The following is a 22,300-nucleotide window of genomic DNA, read 5'->3' on the forward strand; positions in this document are numbered from 1 at the left end:
TACAGCACTTCACCCCCTGTGTCCTTGTGGGCCTCGGCCTTAAAGCCTGGCTCCTCCCACGTCAGTTGTTCTGGTTGTGTATTGCACTGCAGCACTCGCTGTCAGTTTTGACTATGCCTTGCTTTGCAGGGCTTTGTGTTCTGCAGGTGACACAGGGCCATCTGGATCCCCACAGCAAATCCTCGAGTGAGGTTTGCCGGAGCGTACAAATGCAAGCGAAGGAGGAGCGGGAGCGGGGCCCGTTGCGAAACATCTTCCTTGGCTCCCGGTTAGGAAGGGTGACGCCGTGGGGGCATGTGGAGCAGTGACACTGTCGAGGCACACGGTGAGGCACTTCCAGGGGTGGGTTTAGAATGGGGGTGATCTGCCACTGTGGCAGGTGGGCAGTGGAACGGATGTTTGGAGTGAGGGGTGGATCGAGTGGCTGTTGAATGAGCGTCAGTTTCTGAACGTGTCTAACCTTGTGTGTGTGAAGTTTTTTTCATTTCAGGTTGTATTTAATGTTGAGATAGTAAATGTTTTTTTAAAATTGTGTTTAAAAAAAAAAGTCTAGCTGGGGGTTCGGTGTCTCTCTTACTCAGACAGACCCCTTCCTCAGGCTTTGTCTGTGCCCCAGAGCTCTCTCACAGTCTTCACGGCTGTCTTGGATGTGTCCATTCAGTCGCTCATCCCCTGAGGACATCTGTATGTTGCTGGAACGCCTTGACTTTTGCACCGTATCCCAGAGCTGCCCTCTGTCTCTCTTTCAGTCTCAGCACCCTGCTCCTGCTGTCATCACGCCTACTGAGGCCAATCTTGTGCCCCGCAGCCCTCTTTTGGCACCGTGGCGCACTCTGCACCCTCCTTCCTCCCTGAGACCCTTTCCTGATGCCACCTTTCATCTCCAGAACGCTCATGTTGTCCTCTGTGCTAGCTAGGATACCTACCTGGTCCCCTGAGGACACCTGTAGTTTCCTCAAATCCCCTCCGGACTTCTTTATCATGTCCTCGAGCATTCTTTTGGCTGTCCTCCTCTGCTGCTGTCACGATGCCTCCCGAGGTCTTGGATGATCCCTGCAGCACACTTTTAGCCCTGTAAGTCTCCTCTGGACTTGTTTTGTCGCAATAGCACCTCTCCTAAGATCTCTGTTCCCAAAAAAGAGCATTCTTTTTCTTCTTTATGCCACCTAGGATGCCTCCTGAGACCTTCTCTGTGTGCCACAGCCCTGTTTTAGCTCTGTAGCGGACTTGGATTCTCTCTCATGCCCTCAGAAACCCATCCTCAGGTGTGTTTGTACCTCAGAGCACCCTTAATCATCCTCTCTGCCATCTAGGATGTCTCCATGTGGTCCCTGCCTCCCGACGACATCTGTACTGTTCAGATCCCCTCCAGACTTCCTCCTCATGTCCCTGAGCCTTCTTTGGTGCCTTTGGCCCAATCAGGACCTCTCTAAGGGTGTCATGATGCCTATCGATGCCTTCAAGGATGCCCCTAGCAGACTTCTAGCTTTGTAGCAGACCTCGCAGCCATCTCATTCCCTCAGAGGACTTCCTGAGTGTTCCTGTTATCTGTGACCCAGCCCAGTCAGTCTGTCCTCTCTTCCCTCTAGCCGTGCCTCTGTTCGTTCCCTGGCCCTCTGATGATGTGTTTACTTGGTTCAGATCCCCTCGGGATTTAATTGTCATGTCCCCAATGCTTTTTCTGTCTCTCTGGCTCCCTCGGGACAGTTCTCCTCCCAGTCACAATGCCTCCCAAGACCTTCCTTGTGGTCCAGTTCCATCCTGTAGCACTGTAGGTGGGGCCATCTTTGAGCCGCAAACGAACTCATTTGTTCCTCTGTGCTAGCCAGGATTCCCATGTTTAGTTCCCAGCCACCCAAGACCATCTGTACTCTGCTCAGGTGATCACCCGAGTTCCTCCTGGTTATCCCTCAGCCTTCATTTATCCATCAGCCCCGCCCCCATGATCCCTCTCCTCACAATCTCAGTGCCTGCTGAGACCTCCCTTGATCTCCACAGCCCCTTGAGGCACTCGATCTCCTTTCCTCTCTCTCTCGTTCTGTCAGAGCCTCCCTCCTTTCTTTGCTGTGCAGTGCTCCTTTTTCTTTCTCTCTGCCATCGAGGGTGTCTCCACTTGGTTGTTCTCTCAGTCATCTGTGGTTTGCCCAGATGCCCTCCTGAGACTCCAGGGCCCTCGCTGTGTCTGCAAGGCTTTTCTCACCCTGCCTCCTCCTAACTCCTCTGCTCTCTATAACAATGTCTTCTGAGTCCTTTTGTGTACTCCACCGCACTCTTGTGGCACTTCAGCTCCCTTTGGATTTTGTTTTTTGGCGCTCTTCAGAGCACTCTTCTCTTACTCTCTGACATGTCAGCCTGCGCACGTATGTGGGTTGGAACTGCTCTGCCTGGGGGCACAGCGATGTCAGTCAGGGGAAGAATAGCACTAAGAGTCTGTAGTTAATGTTGATTTGCCTGGACTGTTTAGGTACAGCCCGTACAGCCCCCTCGGAGCAAGCAGCCCTCAGCAGCAGGCAAGGATGTCACGGGGATGACCGGAGCTGTCTGGGAGAGGCTGCGGGAGTGGTAGTTGAACAGATGGAATCTCAAAGGTGTTAAGGCTCGTGTGTGTAGGGCTTAATGCTGTTTTGTTTTTATGTGTTTTTTTTAATGGCAGGCTGTAATGAGACCCTAGACGGTGTTCCTACATGGAGTCAAGAACTCTGGAATTGTTAAGCTATCACTCAGCATCCAGGCGACTTACTTAAAATTTTTTTTCAGATCCAGAGGGACAATATATGCACCAAAGAGTGACAGAGGCAGCGAGCAGGGCACTGTAAGAAGGTGGGTCAGCGTGTGGTATCGGTGGAGAAGACGTGACTGGTTGCTACATGACTGACTTAATCAGTTTGGGTTTTTTTTTGTTTTGAAGGTGCAGAGCAGGATATCGGCACCAGAGGTGACTCGGGCAAGGTGAGACGAGTGGGCTGAGTTATTTTTCAGGTGTCGTACTGTTGGTGAAGCTAGAAGCATCTCCTGTTGTCTGTGTCTAACAGGTGGTACCCAGGCCTCGACGTGGCGACCGGTAAATGTCAGAGGCAGGGTGGGTGAGCGGCCAAGGTAACAGAGCAGGAGATGGCAGTCGGTGGGGGCAGGCTGCAGGTTCAGCTTGTGCCTCTCGCTTTGGTTTTTGCAGGTGCCGCATGTAGGCTGGGAGGGGCGAAGCCGCATGCCGCTGAGCAGTCCAGGACAGCGAGGCGGTTGTCGGCTGGGTCAGGGTTTTCGTGCAGAGAATCACGTGGCAGCTCGATGAAGCATTTCTCTTTGGTTTTGCAGGTGCCGGGCAGGCTCCCTTTGGAATCGGATGAGCGTTTGAGGTGAGCTGGGTAGTAGAGAGGAGGAGCACGGGGCTGGTGATTTCTCGCAAGCACAGTGGTAGCTCTGTGTCCTTTGGTATCGTAGGTGCCACGGGCCTCGCTGGCCACAGCGTCCGACACTGGACTCTGCACAGAGCAGCTGAGCGGAAAGCCTCATGGCTGTTGAGGTGGAGGGTGTTGTGGCAGAGGTGTGTCAGCTGACGTGATGCTGACTGCTGGCACAGTTGGTTTTTTTTGCAGATGATGAAGAGGAACCTGGGAGCTGCAGGAATGTCCCGGTTAGCTGATGTGGTTTTTGTTGAGGATGGATTCAGACCCCCGGCCCTCTGAAAGCTGAGTTGAGGGATCAGGGACCGCTGCCCTACGGTGTCTAATCTTGACTTCAGCTAGAAAGAGACTTTACAAAATGGAAACCTTTCTCAAGGAAGTTTCATTTTATGAACTCTCCATCAGAGTGGATCTTCAGAGATGATGTATTTGGCAGTAATACTCTTGGGCGGTGCAGCTGGCCCGACATCCCTGCTAATTATGGAACACACCAAACCCCCTCATCAAGTTGTACGTGTGTGTTTTGGAGATAGACAGTCTAATGGTATCAGCTCGCAGCTGGGTGAGTTCAGGGAATGCAAAAGGAAAATCAAATACTTACACATCTAATAAAAACGCTTCTATAAGCATATGCCCACCTTTACACTAAAGAGTGAAGGACTGAGCTTTATTCTTTATTCTTTGTTTTACCCTTTAAAGTTTTACACTTCACTTCTGATTTTATTGACCCAGCAAGCAGGATGTGCAGCAGCAGCAGCACAAGGGCCGCGGCGGTCGCAGCGGATCCGTCAGCCATAGGTTGTGATGACGGTACGACCTTGTCCTGCAGCCTCGCAGGGTTCCCTCCCTGCAGCCCTGCTGTAAGGACGGGATGAGACATTCCGACACCAGCAAGAGCGTTTGTTTTTATGGGCAGGATGTGCTCGGGATCGTATCGATCGGCCTTGCTGGTGATTTGAGGAGTTGAAATCGCTCCGGCCTTGCAAGGGTGTGTTGTATGTGGAGCTGACCTGTTCACGCAGAGTCCTCCCCGAGCTCCACTGCTATCCTGACCCTTGTTCTGACGGAACTTTCTTCTGTGTTAGTTTTTCAAGATGCCAGAATAGGATTTGGGGTTTTTGTTTTTCAGGTGTGTTGTTGTCAGCATCTTCTGATGCTTGACAGGTTCCCCCTGGGCCAGGTTTGCCTGGTGGCCGTTAACCCCCTGACCACGGGGCCAGCCCTGTGTCGCTGCCACGGCACAAAAATACCCCAAGCACCCTGATTCAGGGTCTGCAACGGGAGAGGAAAAAAGCAGGTTTTTTGGGAAAAAAACCCTTCCATTTGGGGCTCCTGGGAAAGCCAAACCTGCCTGGATTGGTGCAGCTGGAGAGCAGAAAACCCACCATTTTCATGCACAAAACCAAAAATCACCAATTTTGATGTTGTGGAGAAGTGCTGAAAAAAACCAAAATGGAGTATTTTGGAAAACCCCAATTTTTGTATTACAGAAAAGCAAATAAAAACCCCAGACCAAATTTGGGGAAAATCTGGGGTGAGACGGTGGCTGTTTGAGGGGCATTGCTGGGGGTTCTTTGGTGTGGATTATCCAGTGAGGGTCAGTTCTCCAGAGTGGATCATCTGTTGGGGTTGTCCCAGGTGAGTGATCTGCTGCGGGTTATCCCGGGTGGACTCCCTGGTGCGGGTTATCCCCACCCGTGTCCCCCCACGTGCGTTTCTACCCACATGCAGACCCCGCTGCCGTGTCTGCCCCGGGTTCCCCCTCCCCGCGTGAGGGTTTTTTCCCCCACAAAAGGTGGGTGTGTGGTGGTTTTTTCTTTTATTAAACTATTTGTATCTCAACCCACGAGTTTTCTCACTTTCCCCTTCCCGTTCTCTCCCCGTCCCGCTGGTGGGGGGTGTGAGTGAGCAGTTGTGTGGTGCTCAGTGTCCAGCTGGGCTCAAACCACGACATGAGGTTAGTTGCCAGCCCTGCCCGGCTGATGCTTTAGGCTCTCCTTGTTATTGCCACCATCCCGATGGGCTGTCCTCGTTCTTCACTGCTGCTTTCTAGTGCCTGTTGCTCCATAAGCAGCAGTGCTCACGCTGTGCCCGCAGACCCGTCTGCCGACCTCTGGGACGTAACTCTGCCAAAGAGAAAGAGCGAAACGGCCCCGGCACGATCTGCAGCCGTTCTGCCTCTGAAGGGACCCGCCGGCCCTTCCCCTACCCCTTCCTCTGCCCAGCTGGGCTGGGAAAGTACGGTTGTTGCAGAAGCTGCTACACACCCTGGGGTTCCTTCTTAGGCTGTCGGCTTTGCCCTGTGTCTGGGCTGCTGAGGCCATCAACTGCGTGTGGGACACAGGCAGCCTGGAGAGCTTTAGCCCAAATCCTTCCTCTCCCCTTTGGCCAGCAGCGGTTCTGCCGCTGCTACAGGCAGCCGCTTTCTCGGGGGCGAGGGGCCGGGATGGCAACAGGCATCTGCCCGCTCCAGTCAGAGTTCTCTGGGCACCCGGCACAGGGCAAGCGGAGGGACGTTCTGCGCTGCCGATGGCTCTTCCCGAGGGAGCTGTGCTCTGGTTTTAGCAGAAAAAGGTGTCCGTCCCAAGCAGCCGTGTATGGCTGTGCACAGCTATTTGGCCAGTGTCTTGCTTGTTCGAGTAAAAGCATATTTCTTGCCTTACAGTCCTGCTGACAGGTCAGAGGTTCGAGTTACAAAAGCCTTTTGCCATCAAAGCAAGATGACCGCTAGATTTCCACCAGCACTGTATGTCAGCTGTGTTGCTAGCTGAAAATGGCTGGCAAGCCAGGAGATAGCTAGAGGGGGTCTCAATTAAAGAAAGTGAGGGTTGAAGTGCGTGTTTTAAGGAGGTGAATCAGGCAGCCGAAGGCACTGAGCTGCTCGCCTGACCCAGTGGCAGAACAGCCGCTCCAGCCCACCAAGTATTGAGTGTTGCAGGCAGCAAAGTGCTCGCTGGCGGGAGCGGCAAGGAGCGCAGGGCTCTGCGGCTGCCCGGAGCAAAGACGGACCCTCCGGGGCTCTGCGGTCCCTGCTGAGGACATCTCCCAGCCCAGCGGGCCTCTCTGCTTTCCCTGCCGCCCAGCTCGCTGCACACTGGAGGGCAGGCTGGGGAGGAACTTCGTGTGGCGTCTCCTCTCGAAGGGACAGGCCCTGCCCAGGGAGCCTCGTGTGGATGCCGGGGGAGGAGAGCAGAGCACCGGTAGCCCAGAGGTGAGGAAAGATGCAAACATCCCAGCAGAGCCCGCGGGTCCCCAGCGTGTTATCGCTGCTGTGCAGCTCCGCCGCTGGCCCCGGCTCTGCTCGGCCGTGCTGCTTGCTGTGAGCGCGGCCGCCCCCCTGGCACAAAGCAGCTTTCCGTCTGTGCCCTCCTGCCTTCAGCACCCGCTGTGCTGAGCCGGGGTGAAAACTCTCTGCAGTGTCAGCTGCCGCGCTGCCGGCGCTGCCGGGGCCGGGGAACGCGAGCCCTGTCCGCCCGGGGAGCAGTTGCCGCGTTGGGATGGTAGAAGGGGGCTGCTGCGGGCGTCATTTCTGCTGCCGGGCAACGCTCCGAGGGGCGGGATGGGGCGATGGCGCCGCCCGGCGGGCAAATGTCGGTACTGCAGCGCGGGGCCGGGCTGGCGGGGCGGCGCGGCTGTTTGCCGTGTTCTGTGCTGCCACCCTGTGGTTAAAGCCGGGTACTGCAGCCCGGGTACTGCGCCCGCGCACGGCCGTGCCCGGGGCCATGCTCGGGAAGTGCCGCCCCCCCCCCCCCGTGCGCACTGTCGGCGGGTGCTCGGGGCGCAAAGCCGGGGGCGATCCACGGCAATAACGGTCAGTGCCACTGCCTCCTGCCCTCTTCCAGAGGCCGCGCTGGTCCGTCCTGCCCTGGGGATGCCGCTGGCTGCGCCCGCCTCGGGCTGGCGTGGGGTGTCTGTGCCCGGCCCTGCGCTGCTCACGGCGCGGGGGCGCAAAGGGACAGGCGGAGCCTTCCCGGCTGTGGGCAGCGGCCAGGAGCTGCCGCGGCTGGAGCTGGAGAGGCCAGAGGAAGGGAAAGAAGGAGAAAATCAAGGCCATCTGGGCAGCACCCGCCTGCCAGTGCAGGAGGAGAGAGCCTGCCTCTCTGGGTGAGGAAGGAGCCCTCTCCCCAGCCCGCAGCGGGCCAGGCCACCAGCGGGCACCCAGGGTCTGCGTGCGTCACCCCAGGCGCGGTACGGCCGCGTAGTGCGCGAGCGAGCGAGGCTGCCTGTCTCGGAGCCGGGTCTTGTGAGAGCTGAGAGACACCCGCGTATTCTTTTAGGGGGAGGACAGCCAGGCGACTGGAGCTGCAGAAGAGGAAGGGAGGAGAGAAGGAGAAAGAAGGGTCTGAAGTGGCCGGTGTGATAAGAGACATATAGTATTTGTTGATCAGATAAAGGGTGAGGTGATAAGAGACATATGGTATTTGTCAATCAGATAAAGGGTGGGAGCCTGGGTATGTGCATGTCTGTCTGATGTGATTTACGCCAAGTCTGCAATTAGCGATATCCTGTAAAGTAGGCATAGAGATGAGCTATGCCATATAAGGGAAAAACCCGAGAGGGTCAGCAGAAGATAACGCAGAGGAAGACTATGACACCCCCCCCCCAGCAACAAAAGGCGCAGCCGCAGATGAAATCAAAAAGGCCACGTCAGCCCAGAACCTGAAGATTATAAAAAGAGACTGCCAAAGAGGAGGGGCGCGCGCCGTTGGTGGAGCAGTGACTCCCCGGCCACCCAGCACTGCTTTACTTGCTCAACCGCTTGCTGAATTAATAAATTTTATAAGTCACTTGATTTGGCTTCTGAAAGTTATTTTCCCCAATTTATAACAGCCGGTTTCCCTGGCAGTGCTGAGACCGACGACTGTGGTGAGTCCTGGGACCACAGGGCCCTGTTGCCCCTTGTGTGCCTTTGGCCCTCCCCTGTTGCCCTCTCTATCCCACACTGATGTGATCTTTTTTGCTTCCCTTTACTTCTGCTCTCCTCTCTCTTCTACTGTCCTGCTCCCTCTCCCTGTTTCTCTCTCCTAGCTCTACTTTTTCTCTCTATGCTATTGTCCTGCTCCCCCTCCTTCCTTTTTTTCATCCTCAGTCTCTCTCCTGTAACCTAGTGCTGTTTTTTTCCTTTTCCAGTTCTTTGTCCTGATTGGCATCAATCTCTTTTCTCCCACAACTTCTCTGGCCTGTTCCCACACGTTCTTTTCCTCTCTGTGCCTGCCAGTGCCACTATGTGTCCCTGACTGCCTATTGCCCTCCCCCCTTCTCCACCTCTCTCTATCCCTTTTTCTCTCTCACTGCTGCACACCCCCTCCTTGTTCTGTATCTCCCTGTCCCCGTCCTCCCCCCTGCTCACCTCACCCTCTCTCGGACCCTTTGTGCTGCTCCCTGTCTCGACTATAGATGGCTTCATCTCTCTGTCTTGTTCTCTGTTCCTGTCTTTTCTCACGTGCCACCTCTCTGTCCTTCTCTCTGTTGCTCTTGTTGGTTCTAGGCCAGCATCCTACTCCCTGTCTCTCTCCCTTCTGCAGTCATCTCCTGCTGTCTGGCTACCTGTCCCTCACCTCTCTTCTAGATGCCTCTGTCCTGCCTCCTCTCTTTCCTGATCCCTCTGGCCTGCTACCCATCACTGGCTTGCCGTTCTTTCTCCACCTCTCTGCCTCAGTCCTGTCCCTCTCCTTATCTCTCAGTTGCTGCTGTTTCTTTCTCCATCACTGCCTCACTGCCTGTCCCTTTTCTCTTCTTCTCTCTGTCCTCCATCCTCTCCCGAACATTTTGCCTGTAGAGCTCCATACCACTGCCTGTCCCATTGTTTCTTGCTATATCCCCCTGCCCAGCTCAGTGTTCCGTTATTTCTTGTGTTGTGCTCCCTGGCTTTTTTCAAATCCTGCAGCCCAGCCATGGTTTTAATCTCTCCCTCTCCTGATCTGTGTGGGTTTTTCTCTCTCTTACTTCCTCAACCACTCCACCTTGTTCTCTACCTTTGTATCCCTCTCACTCCTCAGTCCATTTCTCTCTCAATCCATCTGTTCTGCTCCTCGCTTATCAGTTTCTCTCTCTTTCCTCTGTCCTACTCCTGCACGTAGTGTGTGATCGAGTGAGGTTCCGTGTCTAGCAGACCTCAACTCGTAAGAGCTGGGAGACACCTACATATTCTCTGAAGTGGAGGACAGCCAGGCAACTGGAGCTACAGAAGAGGAAGGGAGAAGACAAAGAGAAGGAAGAGTCTGACCTGTCAAATTCTCCCGGCAGCACTGAGAGCTGCGGTAAGTCCCGAGCGCTTGGGGCCCTCTCATCTCTCTTGTGTGTCCTGGTCCCTCCCTGTCTTTCTCCTAGACTCTTTCTGATGCTGCTCAACTTTTTTTGCTCACCTGTATCTTCCTTCTCCATCTTGCTTGGAGCAGCTCCCTGTCTCCATCTTGTAGGTCCTCCCTCTCTCTGCCCTGTACCCTGCCACTATTGTTGCCTTTCTCGATCCCTCTCTGTCCAGCTCCCTGTCCCTATTGATTAATTCCTCCCTCTTCTTCCTGCACCTGCTGCTATTCCCTGCGATCTCCAGCTCTCTCTGTCCGACTCCCTGTCCCCAGTTTTTCATTCCTACCTCCACCCCTCATAGCCTGTCTGGCCTTTTTTCTCGGTGTCTTTCTCTCTGGCTGACTCCCTTCTGCTATTTTTTTATTTCCTCCCTATCCATCTTGTTGCCCATCGCTCTTTTGTCTTCTCTCTCCATGTCTCTCTGTCTGTCTTCCAGTCACTGTTCTTTAATTCCTCCCTCTTACCCTGTAGCTTGTTGCTGTTTTTTTCCCATTCTCCCTCATGCTCTGTCTGGTGCCCTGTCCCTATTTATCAACTCTTCCCTATCTGCCTTGCAGTCTGTCTCTCTTCCCCATTTAATTTTTGCGTGTGTCTCTGTCTGGCTCCTTGTCCCTGGTTTTTGGATTCCTTCCTCTGTGCCCCATACCATGTGTGGTCTTTTCTTTTTTGTGGTCTGTTTCTGTCTGGTGCTCTGTTACTATTCAGTAATTCCTCTCTTGACGCCTTGTAGTCTGTTGCTTTTGTCCTTTCTCCATCTCACTGTCTCTGTTTCCCCTGTTTTAGAATTCCCCCCCCTCTTCTTTCTGTATGCATTGGTATTAGTTTTTGTCTCCATGTCTCTTTTTTACTGTCTCTCTGTCCCTGTTTCCTAATTCTTCCTTCTCTGCCCTGTAACATGTAGCTCTGTGGTTTGATTTGTGTTCCTCCCCTGCCCTTTCCCTCCATTGTCTGCTGTCCTGACTCCCCATTGCTGTTGCTTTTTCCTCCCTCTGTGCCCTGTTCTTTGTAGCTTTGTCTTTCACCATCTCTCCTGGTCTAGCTCCCTGCCCCTATTCTTTTTTCCTCCATGTCTGTTGTACTGCCCATCCCAGGTTTTTTTCTGCATCTCTGTCCTGCTCCTCATCCTTCTTTGTTGGTCTCTGTCCTGCTCTTTCTTCCTCTTTCTGCTGCCTCTTTTCTTCTCTCCCTGTTTCTTCTTTCTCCATATCTGTGTCAGGCTCCCTGTCCCCATCCTCTCACCACCCCATTCCTCACCTCTTGTTTTCTTGCTACCCCCATACTGGCCAGCCGGCTGCCCCTTTTTTCCTGACTTCTAGTGTCCTGCACCCTGCTCCTCATTTTTGGCAGTCTCCAGCTCTGCCCAGGAGCCGACTGACTGACTGGCTGTTCCCGGCTGGCCTGAGGAGTGTGGCTCTGGGAATAAGTGCCCAGGTGTGCCAGGGGCAGGGGGAGCATTAGGGGCCCTGAGCCCCGGAGCAGACTCGCTTCTGGGACTTGTTATGTGTGTGACTGAATAAACACTTGCTGTCTGCTGGCTGCCTTTTGTGCTTCCTTTTCCCCAGGTGAGGGGCTGTGAGGGAGCCCAGGGGAGGGGTGATGATGCACTGTGGGGGTGGGGGGGATGGCCTCCAGGTGTGGACAATGAGGCTGATGGCAGTGGCCCCTCCCTGTAAAGGGGTTGCTCCAGGTGGAGGGGTGGGTGCTGCTGTTGAAAGCAGGGACGCCCTCGGAGGGGTCAGTGTAAACCAAGGGAGGAACAGAGCAGTTGCTGAGCGTTGCTGGGCTGTGGCTGCACCTGCACCGAGGGAGAAGGTGAGTCGAGCTGTGCAATCAACTGGGAGCTCCTGGAGAAGGAGCTTGTGGGGAGGATGGTGGTATCTGCAGGGTGGCAGTGGGGTGGCACAGAGCGGCGGGGGGACACTGCTCGGTGTTGGAGCCGGTGGCAGGGGCTGCCCAGAGCTGGTGGCGGGGACACCATGGGGTAGGGCTCCGCCTGGTGAGGCTGCTGGGTGTGTTGGCGGGGTTGGGAGGGGTGAACCATGGTGTCCCTGCAGGGTCGGAAAGTAGGGAAAGCTGCCTCTCCCCACACAGCAGGAGCTGTACTGCTGGTGTATGGGGTTTCTGGTCACCCCGTCGGTTCCCTGGGGCACGCTGGGATGGGTGCTCTGCCAGCACTGGGCTGCAGGCGGCCATGCTGTGTGTGTCAGCACCTGCCGGGAGCTGCAGGTTTTGCAGACTTGGCTGCCAGGCAGTTGCATTGCTCTCGGGCGCAAAGCACGGCCTGGTCCTGGCTGAGACACGGACCCTGAGCACAGCTCCAGGGAGAGTTTTGGTGCTGCTTTCCTAGGGTTTCCTGCGGGATCCACCCCCCCCCCCAGTGCGGTGCGCCCTGGCCCCGCCCCCGACGCTGCGTGCGCCCTGGCCCCGCCCCCGACGCTGCGTGCGCCCTGGCCCCGCCCCCGACGCTGCGTGCGCCCTGGCCCCGCCCCCGACGCTGCGTGCGCCCTGGCCCCGCCCCCGACGCTGCGTGCGCCCTGGCCCCGCCCCCGACGCTGCGTGCGCCCTGGCCCCGCCCCCGACGCTGCGTGCGCCCTGGCCCCGCCCCCGACGCTGCGTGCGCCCTGGCCCCGCCCCCGACGCTGCGTGCGCCCTGGCCCCGCCCCCGACGCTGCGTGCGCCCTGGCCCCGCCCCCGACGCTGCGTGCGCCCTGGCCCCGCCCCCGACGCTGCGTGCGCCCTGGCCCCGCCCCCGACGCTGCGTGCGCCCTGGCCCCGCCCCCGACGCTGCGTGCGCCCTGGCCCCGCCCCCGACGCTGCGTGCGCCCTGGCCCCGCCCCCGACGCTGCGTGCGCCCTGGCCCCGCCCCCGACGCTGCGTGCGCCCTGGCCCCGCCCCCGACGCTGCGTGCGCCCTGGCCCCGCCCCCGACGCTGCGTGCGCCCTGGCCCCGCCCCCGACGCTGCGTGCGCCCTGGCCCCGCCCCCGACGCTGCGTGCGCCCTGGCCCCGCCCCCGACGCTGCGTGCGCCCTGGCCCCGCCCCCGACGCTGCGTGCGCCCTGGCCCCGCCCCCGACGCTGCGTGCGCCCTGGCCCCGCCCCCGACGCTGCGTGCGCCCTGGCCCCGCCCCCGACGCTGCGTGCGCCCTGGCCCCGCCCCCGACGCTGCGTGCGCCCTGGCCCCGCCCCCGACGCTGCGTGCGCCCTGGCCCCGCCCCCGACGCTGCGTCCGCCCTGGCCCCGCCCCCGACGCTGCGTCCGCCCTGGCCCCGCCCCCGACGCTGCGTCCGCCCTGGCCCCGCCCCCGACGCTGCGTCCGCCCTGGCCCCGCCCCCGACGCTGCGTCCGCCCTGGCCCCGCCCCCGACGCTGCGTCCGCCCTGGCCCCGCCCCCGACGCTGCGTCCGCCCTGGCCCCGCCCCCGACGCTGCGTCCGCCCTGGCCCCGCCCCCGACGCTGCGTCCGCCCTGGCCCCGCCCCCGACGCTGCGTCCGCCCTGGCCCCGCCCCCGACGCTGCGTCCGCCCTGGCCCCGCCCCCGACGCTGCGTCCGCCCTGGCCCCGCCCCCGACGCTGCGTCCGCCCTGGCCCCGCCCCCGACGCTGCGTCCGCCCTGGCCCCGCCCCCGACGCTGCGTCCGCCCTGGCCCCGCCCCCGACGCTGCGTCCGCCCTGGCCCCGCCCCCGACGCTGGCTGGCTCCGCCCCCCACGGCACATGCGCAGTGGCGCCGCTGCGTTCCTGCTCGTTGCTGCCACCCGGTGGCCACACGCCGGTACTGCAGTCCGGAGTTCACTCACGCGCACTGGCGCCGCCGCGTTCGTGCCCGTGTTCCTTCAGGTGGAGGACAGCCGGGCAGTGGAGTTTCAGAAGAAGAGGAGGGGCAGGAGGGAGGAAGGAGAAAGCAGCGTCTGACCTGTCCAATTCTCCCGGCAGCGCTGAGAGCGAGAGCTGCGGTGAGTCCCAGGCCCTCGGGACCCTGTTGCCGCCCTTATCTGTCCCAGTCCCTTCCTGCCCCTCTCTTTCCCATGCTGTGATTTTTTTTTTTTTTTTTTTTTGCTTCCCTATACCTCTCCTTTCTATTCTTCTTTCCTGCTCCCCCTTCCTCTCTCACTTTCTCTCTCTCGTCCTGCTGCTCCCTTTTCTCTTTCTGTCTGCACTTTTGAGGATGAGTTATTTGACAACCTGGCAAACGGACTAATCAATTAATTAACTTGACAATGAAACAACTTTTGAGTGTCCTGACAGGGAACTGCCTTCCTTATAAGACTGAAAACCCTGCCCAGGTTAAGACCCTTCCCCTGAGCATGTGTAGTTGTAGAAGCCTTATGTAAGCCATCTTATCAATGTATGTTAATCACTCGCAATCAATATCTGATGGGCGTGTTTGGAAAAGCACTAAACTCTGATTTTTGTGTGTAAAAGAAGCATGAAAACCTGCTGTTGGTGTATGTGATTTGTGGAAAAGTCCCCCAAGCAGCCAGGCCTGAATAAATACGCTCTCTCTCCTGAGTGTGTTCAGATGGGTTTATTGCACGCCGGGCACGAATCCTCTTTTGGGATAACAGTTTTTTGGCGACCCAGCTGGGACGGCTGTAACGGCTTGCCTGGAGCAACTTGCCGACTCTTGGCGGGGGGACCCCGCTCTCTGGACGCCAGCATGCAGCGACCTCCTGATCGGGGACCCCGTGAGTGCTCTCCCCAAGCAGAGTGGGTAAGCGACACGACGGTGCAACGCTCAGTAAAAGGGATAGTGTTTGATTTAAGGTTGCGCGTGCTCTTAAGGGGGGATTGTTGGTAAAATAGGTAAATTCATCTACATTTGAAAGTGATGACTGGAGTATATATGAAGTGGTGGGTTAGAATGGGCTTTTTGGGTAAAAATATGGGAGCTCAGCCATTTAAAATGTCTCCTTGTTCTCCTCTCGGGCCTATTGTAAAATATTGGGGGAAATACCCCTATCCTTCCAGTGAAAAAACTGCATGATCCAGGATATAGACTGGTTCAAGATTTAAAAGCAATCAATCACTGGTGGTGGCCATCAACCTGGTAGCTCCTAATCCATATCCGTTGTTAACAGAATCAAATGCCTACTTTTCTGTTTTAGACTTAAAGGATGTCTTCTTTCATATACCTTTGGAAGAAAACAGTCAGCAGATTTTTGCTCTTGAATGGGAAGATCCGTTGGCTGGAAAAAGAACCCAACTTTGCTGGACTGTGTTACCCCAAGGATTTAAAAACAGCCCGACCATTTTCGGAACAACCCTGGCTAAGAAGCTGGAGCAGGGGCCAGGTAAGGAGAATCAAACAACCCTTCTTCAGCATGTTGATGATGTCTTGTTGGGGGCAGGTACTGTTGAGACTTGTAAAGAAAAGACTGTCAGCCTCCTGAATTTTCTGGGAATGTCTGGGTACCGAGGGTCAGAAGGGAAGTACAAGTCACAAGACAGACTGTAACCAATCTTGGGTTTGAGGTTTTCCCACAAAAACTGGGCAATGACAGAAAAGAAGCCGTTTGCAGAATGCCCCCCCCCCTGAATCTAAAAGCGAGCTGAGAGGATTTCTAGGAATGGCCAGATGGCGTTGCCTGCGGATTCCGAATTTCAGCCTCTTAGCAAAACCCTTGTATGAGGCAACTAAGGGTCCTGAGGAGCTACTAGAGTGGACTCCGGAATGCAGGAAATTTTTGATGCTATTAACCAGACTTTAATGAAAGTCCCAGCTTTAGGACTACCCACTCTGACTAAACTCTTTGCATTGTTCATGAAAAGGGTCACATAGCGTTGGGAGTTCTAACTCAGCTCTTAGGAGACTGGCAAAGACCTGTGACTTATTTCTCTAAACAATTAGATCAAGTGAGTTCAGGATGGCCAGGCTGTCAGCGGGCAGTTCCAGCTGCTGTTCTCATTATGCAAGAAGCCAGAAAATTAACTCTGGTGCAGAAGATAACAATGCACGTCCCTCATGCCGTACTGACTGCACGGTAACACAAAGGATGTTATTGGCTTGCACCGAGTTGTTTGTTACAGTATCAAGCCCTGTTATTGGAGCAAGACGACATCACCTTAGAAAAAAGTACGGTACTAAATCCTGCATCTTTAATGCCAACAGAGAGGAAAAATTACTCTAACCGTGATTGTTTACAAGTGATTGAACAGGCGTATGCCAGCAGACCAGACCCGAGAGATGCTCCCCTCCAAACTCCAGCTGAGGAACTGTATATACTGACGGAAGCAGTTGCATTGTGAAGGGGATAAGAAAGGCTGGTTGTGCTGCGGTGACACTAACTGAGGATTGGGAAGCTAAAGCATTGCCTCCAAATGCCTCTGCACAAAAGGCTGAAATAATTGCCTCAACCAGGGCTTTGGAATTAGCCAAAGGAAAAAGAGTCAGTGTCTATACAGACTCTAAATGTGCTTTTGGGGTTGTTCATGCCCATGGCGCAATTTGGAAAGAATGAGGACTTTGATCTGCTAGTGGCACACCTATAAAGCACGGAGCAGAGATTTTAAACTTGCTGGAAGCAGTACAGAAGCCAAAGGAGTCACCGCCATACATTGTAAAGCACATCAGAGAGGAAATGTGGATGTAATCCAAGGAAATCGGAGGGCAGATGAAGCTGCAAAACTGAGTGGCGCTCAGTGCTCCTTGTGTTCTAATTCCATCAAGGGAGATGCAAGTAGAACCCCCGAGGTCTAAAGAGAAAGAAAATAAATTGGCTGAGTTACTAAAACACAAAAGCACGGTGGAGGGTGGTAGATCACCCCACATGGGCAATGCGTAGTGACTCCTGAAAACGTGAAAAACTTAACGACTAAAACCCGTGAAGAAACGCGTGTGGGAGCAGAAGCAGTGGCCGGATCAGGAAGACGTTACGCAGTCGGGGTCAAAATGTTGCTCACTGCCAAAAGTGTGAGTAACCCCTGTGAAATTTGTTTTAGGAACAATCCAAAGATACGAGCCCGACGCCCTCTGGGAGAGGTAAGAAAAGGCGTAACTCCTGGTGAGTGCTGGCAAATAGATTTTTCAGAATTGCCAAGGTGTAACCAGTACCGATGTTTATTGGTACTGGTGGATGCCTTCTCTGGTTGGCCCAAAACTTTCCCATGTCAAACCAGCAAGGCAAAAGAGGTAACAAAGCATTTACTAAAAGAAATTATTCCAAGGTTTGGGGTTCCTTTAGGAATGTCCTCTGACAGAGGTCCACATTTTATAACTGAGGTTGTCAAGAATATGAGCAAAATACTAGGGATGGGGTGGAACTGACACACCCTCTGGGGGCCCCAATCCTGTGGACAGGTAGAAAGAATGAATCAAACACGAAACTGACAAATTTCTAAATTATGCCAGGAAGTCCAATGAAAATGGGTTGAAGCTTTGCCACTTGCCCTGATGAGGATTAGAGTGACTCCTAGAACTAGAGGAAGGATAAGCCCGTGTGAAAGTCTGTACGGCAAACCTTCTAACGTCAGTCTGACAGGGAGGCCCAAACACTTGCATCTCGTAGGGGAAAAGGTATTAACCGAATAAGGTGTTGAGTTCCATCCACAAATACGTCCCTTTAAGAGCATCCGTAGCCCTTGATTTCCCGTCACACTCTTTATGTCCCAGAGATCAGGTCTGCCTATGGACAGGGAAGGACGATCCCCGTGAGGAACAGTGGAAGGGACCCCATCAAGTGTCACTCACCACAAGCGCTGCTGTGAAACTGGGAGGAGTGGAACCCTGGGTCCATGACACGAGGGTAAAGGAAACACCTCCTGGGCTGGGGCATCGGTACCTGAGGGGCCTTGGAAATTCACTTTAAGATGCAGTTAACGAACCACACCTGCAATGCTGCTGAAACCTTGGTTCAGCCAGGTTGTACACAAGGAATATCTCTGATTTGTGTCCTTACACCTGTGGGGGGAATGGCCGTATTAATCTGTTTGTACAGAGAATTTAACCTGTGCTAAGGATGGACATCAGAGTTGGAGATGGAAGTCTTGGGAAGTTGATGAGCACTACTGTTAGATGGTATTGAGCGTCAGTTCTTGGCGATTGGAACTTGCCGCATAATTCAGCGTGTGCCGCTTTGGAGATGGAAACCCCAGAACAGAGCGGTGTGAGCCCCGCGGTGTGTACAGCAGGGTGAGCCTCCCGGGGGGGGAATCGCTACCGGGCGCTTTGCACTTGCCAGCGGCCGCGGTTAATCCCGGTGCTGGTCGCTATAGTTACCGCGGGGGGGGGAACCGTGGGCCGGGCTGGAGGAGCCCCCGGGGCGGGCAGTGAGGCTGCGGGCAGCGGCCCCTCCCTGTCCGGGGCGGTGCTGGAGGAGGAGCCGGTGCAAGCCGGGGGAGCAGCAGAGAGAAGGGGAGCGGGGCCGCGCGGTCGGTCGCCTGGCGGCTGCCGGGGAAAGCCGCAACGCGGGGGGGGCGCCGCGCGGTGCGGCGGGACCGGCGGCAGAAGCCGCTCCGGGTCGGGGCCGGGCGGCGGCGGCGCTTCCCGGAGCCGCGCGGGGCCGGGCTTCTGGGTACGTGGGCGACGGGCGGGAGCTGTAGTCACGTGAGCGGGGCTTCCGGTCGGCCATGTTGGCTCCCCGGGGCACGCCGGGAGCTGTAGTTTTTGCGCACTCGGCTGCCCGGCAGCTGCGTCGCTCCCGGGCGCGCGCGGCACGGCAGAGTCCTCGCTACCGGCGCGGCCCCGCGGCGCAGCGCGAGGGGCTGTTTTGGGGCGGGTTCGTGCGGTTTCCCGCGGGCTGCCCGCGGCTCCCCCAGGACCGGTGTGCCCGTGCCCCGGCAGCGCGCATGCGCGGTGGGAGGTGGCCGGTGGGGCTCCGGTCGCGTGCCGTCTGCGGCGATAATGGCCGGTGCTGCTGCCGCCTCTTTCCCTCTTCCAGCGCGGTGCGGCCGCGTAGTGCGCGAGCGAGCAAGACTGCGTGAGTAGGGGGATCGCGTGGGGGGGGCTGTACTGCGCAGGGAACGGGGGTGACCGGGCACCGAGGGGAGACTCGGCCTGTGGGAAAAATGGAAACGTGGCCCTGGGAAAATGGCCCTGGAGAGGGGCCGGGCTGCGCTGGGCTTGGAGGGGACGTAGTTGGACACGGCTCCCCACGGGGGTCCTTCAGCCTGGGGGGTTTGGGGTGCGGCGCTGACGGTGCTGGAGAAAGAAAACCTGAAGCGGCACTAAGGAAGTGATGCCCTGCCTGTGCTGGTGCTGCCCCGCAGAGAGGTGGGGCCGGGCCCTCTGCAATTCCGAAGCGCTTCCCAGACCTGCCCGTGGGACTCTGGGGGTGCAGGGCTGTGGGGTGGCTGCATTCCCCCCCACCACCCCTCGGCATCACCCGTGGGGACTGCGGAGGGGGTCAGAGAGCAGACGGGGTGAGCTGTGTTGTGGGTTAGAAATGGAGATAATGTTTTGCGTTCCTGGGGCTTGAGAACAGACACGTGTGGCTGATTGTGGGGCTCAGAAACAGACGGAGTTGTGTGACTTTGGGCTCAGAAACAGAGGTCAAGTTGTGCATTTTTGGGACTTGAGAAGAGGCTCAGCAGGCAGGTTTTTGGGCTCAGAAAGAGGCACTAAGGCGGCTGGTTTGGGGGCCAAAAGCAGAATGCAGTTTGGCTGGTTTTGCAGGCAGGTGAGAGGTGGAGGGGTGTGGGAGGGCCCTGGGGGCTGCGGGGAAAAGGAGGGGGCTGCGGGGAAAAGGAGGGGGCTGCGGGGAAAAGGAGGGGGTGGGGGTCGGGGTCGCATCGGACCCCAAAGCTTGGGAGGCCAGCGTGCACCAGGCCAAACTCCACGTCTGAGGTGGTCTCTGGGGTGAAACACGCTTTTCAGACCCTATGTGCCCTGTTTGAGTTCAGCAATTCTTTGGGTAGTGCTTAGAAAAATTATGAACTGATTAATAATACAACATAATGAATACTTAGACAATGTACAAGGAGGATGTTTACTCCTAATACTCAAGCTCTGACCGTGATTGATTTACAGCCTTGTCAAAGCCCAGGCTGTTGCCAGTAGCTGGAGTCTGTGAGGAGAAAGAGCTGAAATCAAGCGGAGTTTCAGTGCAGAGCTGAAGCGTCACCGAGCCAGACCTGTAGCCAGCAGGAGCTGGAACGAGACGGGGTGTCCGCTGTCTGGAGCTGGCATTAGCCAGAGCCACGATTCTTTGCGGCTGTGAGGAGCAGGAGCTGCGCTCAGCCGGGCTGTTGACTGGCTGCAGCACCCCTTGGCTTGACAGCAGAGGCTCCTCAAAGAGCACAGGATTTGAGGTGAGTTGGTGGGAGCGAGAGGAGCAGCAGGGCAGGAGCCACAGAGCGAGTGATTGCTTCTGAGTACGACGGATGCCTTATCTCTCTGGTTTTCTGGCTTCCACGGGAGATGCTGTCTGCAACACCTGCTTTTTGGGGGCAGCACGGCACTTCCCGGGAGGGTGCTGTCGCGGTAGAGGTCAGTGCTGGCTGGCGTGTCGGTGACGGGCGGCGCTCTGTCTTGCAGGTGATGGAGAGGAACCTGGTGAATGCGGGAGTATCCCAGTGAGATGATGTGCTCCTGGTGAGGATGGATTCTGGAGCGTGCTCTCTGAAAGGTAAGTCAAGGGGCAAAAGCCGTGGGTAGGGTGGGGCCAGCAGAGGCTCTAACGTTAGGGCTGTGGAGAGGGCTATTTAGGCTTCCTTAAGTCTGGGGGAAGAGAGCAGGGTCTGTCCCACAGGATGTGCATGTTCTGGCCTGTGTCTGTGTCCTCGTGTCATTTGTGCTGTCTGTGTTCTGTCTTGTATGCGGTGCCTTCCCCACGTCTCTGTGGTGCCCTGTGGGCTCTCTGCACGAGGCATACACCTTGGTAGGTGTCCATGGGGTCTCAGATGCCTTGCTGCTTTGGAAAAGAGCCCGTGGAGCACTCCCCGTCTCGTGAGTGGAGCTTACAGCATCTTTTGCATCACAGATGTTTCTGGAGGGTTGCCTTTGCAGAGGAGATCTGGGCCAGAATGACAGCTCTGCTCTTCAGAGTTCTGTTTCCATAGAGGTCCCTCCCCTACAGCACTTCACCCCCTGTGTCCTTGTGGGCCTCGGCCTTAAAGCCTGGCTCCTCCCACGTCAGTTGTTCTGGTTGTGTATTGCACTGCAGCACTCGCTGTCAGTTTTGACTATGCCTTGCTTTGCAGGGCTTTGTGTTCTGCAGGTGACACAGGGCCATCTGGATCCCCACAGCAAATCCTCGAGTGAGGTTTGCCGGAGCGTACAAATGCAAGCGAAGGAGGAGCGGGAGCGGGGCCCGTTGCGAAACATCTTCCTTGGCTCCCGGTTAGGAAGGGTGACGCCGTGGGGGCATGTGGAGCAGTGACACTGTCGAGGCACACGGTGAGGCACTTCCAGGGGTGGGTTTAGAATGGGGGTGATCTGCCACTGTGGCAGGTGGGCAGTGGAACGGATGTTTGGAGTGAGGGGTGGATCGAGTGGCTGTTGAATGAGCGTCAGTTTCTGAACGTGTCTAACCTTGTGTGTGTGAAGTTTTTTTCATTTCAGGTTGTATTTAATGTTGAGATAGTAAATGTTTTTTTAAAATTGTGTTTAAAAAAAAAAGTCTAGCTGGGGGTTCGGTGTCTCTCTTACTCAGACAGACCCCTTCCTCAGGCTTTGTCTGTGCCCCAGAGCTCTCTCACAGTCTTCACGGCTGTCTTGGATGTGTCCATTCAGTCGCTCATCCCCTGAGGACATCTGTATGTTGCTGGAACGCCTTGACTTTTGCACCGTATCCCAGAGCTGCCCTCTGTCTCTCTTTCAGTCTCAGCACCCTGCTCCTGCTGTCATCACGCCTACTGAGGCCAATCTTGTGCCCCGCAGCCCTCTTTTGGCACCGTGGCGCACTCTGCACCCTCCTTCCTCCCTGAGACCCTTTCCTGATGCCACCTTTCATCTCCAGAACGCTCATGTTGTCCTCTGTGCTAGCTAGGATACCTACCTGGTCCCCTGAGGACACCTGTAGTTTCCTCAAATCCCCTCCGGACTTCTTTATCATGTCCTCGAGCATTCTTTTGGCTGTCCTCCTCTGCTGCTGTCACGATGCCTCCCGAGGTCTTGGATGATCCCTGCAGCACACTTTTAGCCCTGTAAGTCTCCTCTGGACTTGTTTTGTCGCAATAGCACCTCTCCTAAGATCTCTGTTCCCAAAAAAGAGCATTCTTTTTCTTCTTTATGCCACCTAGGATGCCTCCTGAGACCTTCTCTGTGTGCCACAGCCCTGTTTTAGCTCTGTAGCGGACTTGGATTCTCTCTCATGCCCTCAGAAACCCATCCTCAGGTGTGTTTGTACCTCAGAGCACCCTTAATCATCCTCTCTGCCATCTAGGATGTCTCCATGTGGTCCCTGCCTCCCGACGACATCTGTACTGTTCAGATCCCCTCCAGACTTCCTCCTCATGTCCCTGAGCCTTCTTTGGTGCCTTTGGCCCAATCAGGACCTCTCTAAGGGTGTCATGATGCCTATCGATGCCTTCAAGGATGCCCCTAGCAGACTTCTAGCTTTGTAGCAGACCTCGCAGCCATCTCATTCCCTCAGAGGACTTCCTGAGTGTTCCTGTTATCTGTGACCCAGCCCAGTCAGTCTGTCCTCTCTTCCCTCTA

The 22,300-nt window shown here is 56.3% G+C and overlaps 1 protein-coding gene across 2 annotated transcripts; it reads left to right on the top strand.

Annotated features, from left to right (window-relative positions):
• Positions 1-6,495: 6,495 nt before the first annotated feature.
• Positions 6,496-11,246, top strand: LOC141930320 (uncharacterized). Of its 2 annotated transcripts, XM_074841002.1 has the most exons (4): positions 6,496-7,505; positions 7,679-8,267; positions 9,482-9,661; positions 11,027-11,246. In XM_074841002.1, the coding sequence occupies exons 1-2, from the start codon at positions 6,961-6,963 to the stop codon at positions 7,773-7,775; spliced, it is 642 nt and encodes a 213-aa protein (XP_074697103.1). In that variant the 5' UTR covers positions 6,496-6,960; the 3' UTR covers positions 7,776-8,267; positions 9,482-9,661; positions 11,027-11,246. The 2 variants fall into 2 exon arrangements, with proteins under 2 accessions (XP_074697103.1, XP_074697102.1); XM_074841001.1 differs by having other exon boundaries at positions 9,482-11,246.
• The last annotated feature ends 11,054 nt before the right edge of the window (positions 11,247-22,300 follow it).

Source organism: Strix aluco, chromosome 15, assembly GCF_031877795.1.
Source record: "Strix aluco isolate bStrAlu1 chromosome 15, bStrAlu1.hap1, whole genome shotgun sequence".
NCBI lineage: Eukaryota > Metazoa > Chordata > Aves > Strigiformes > Strigidae > Strix > Strix aluco.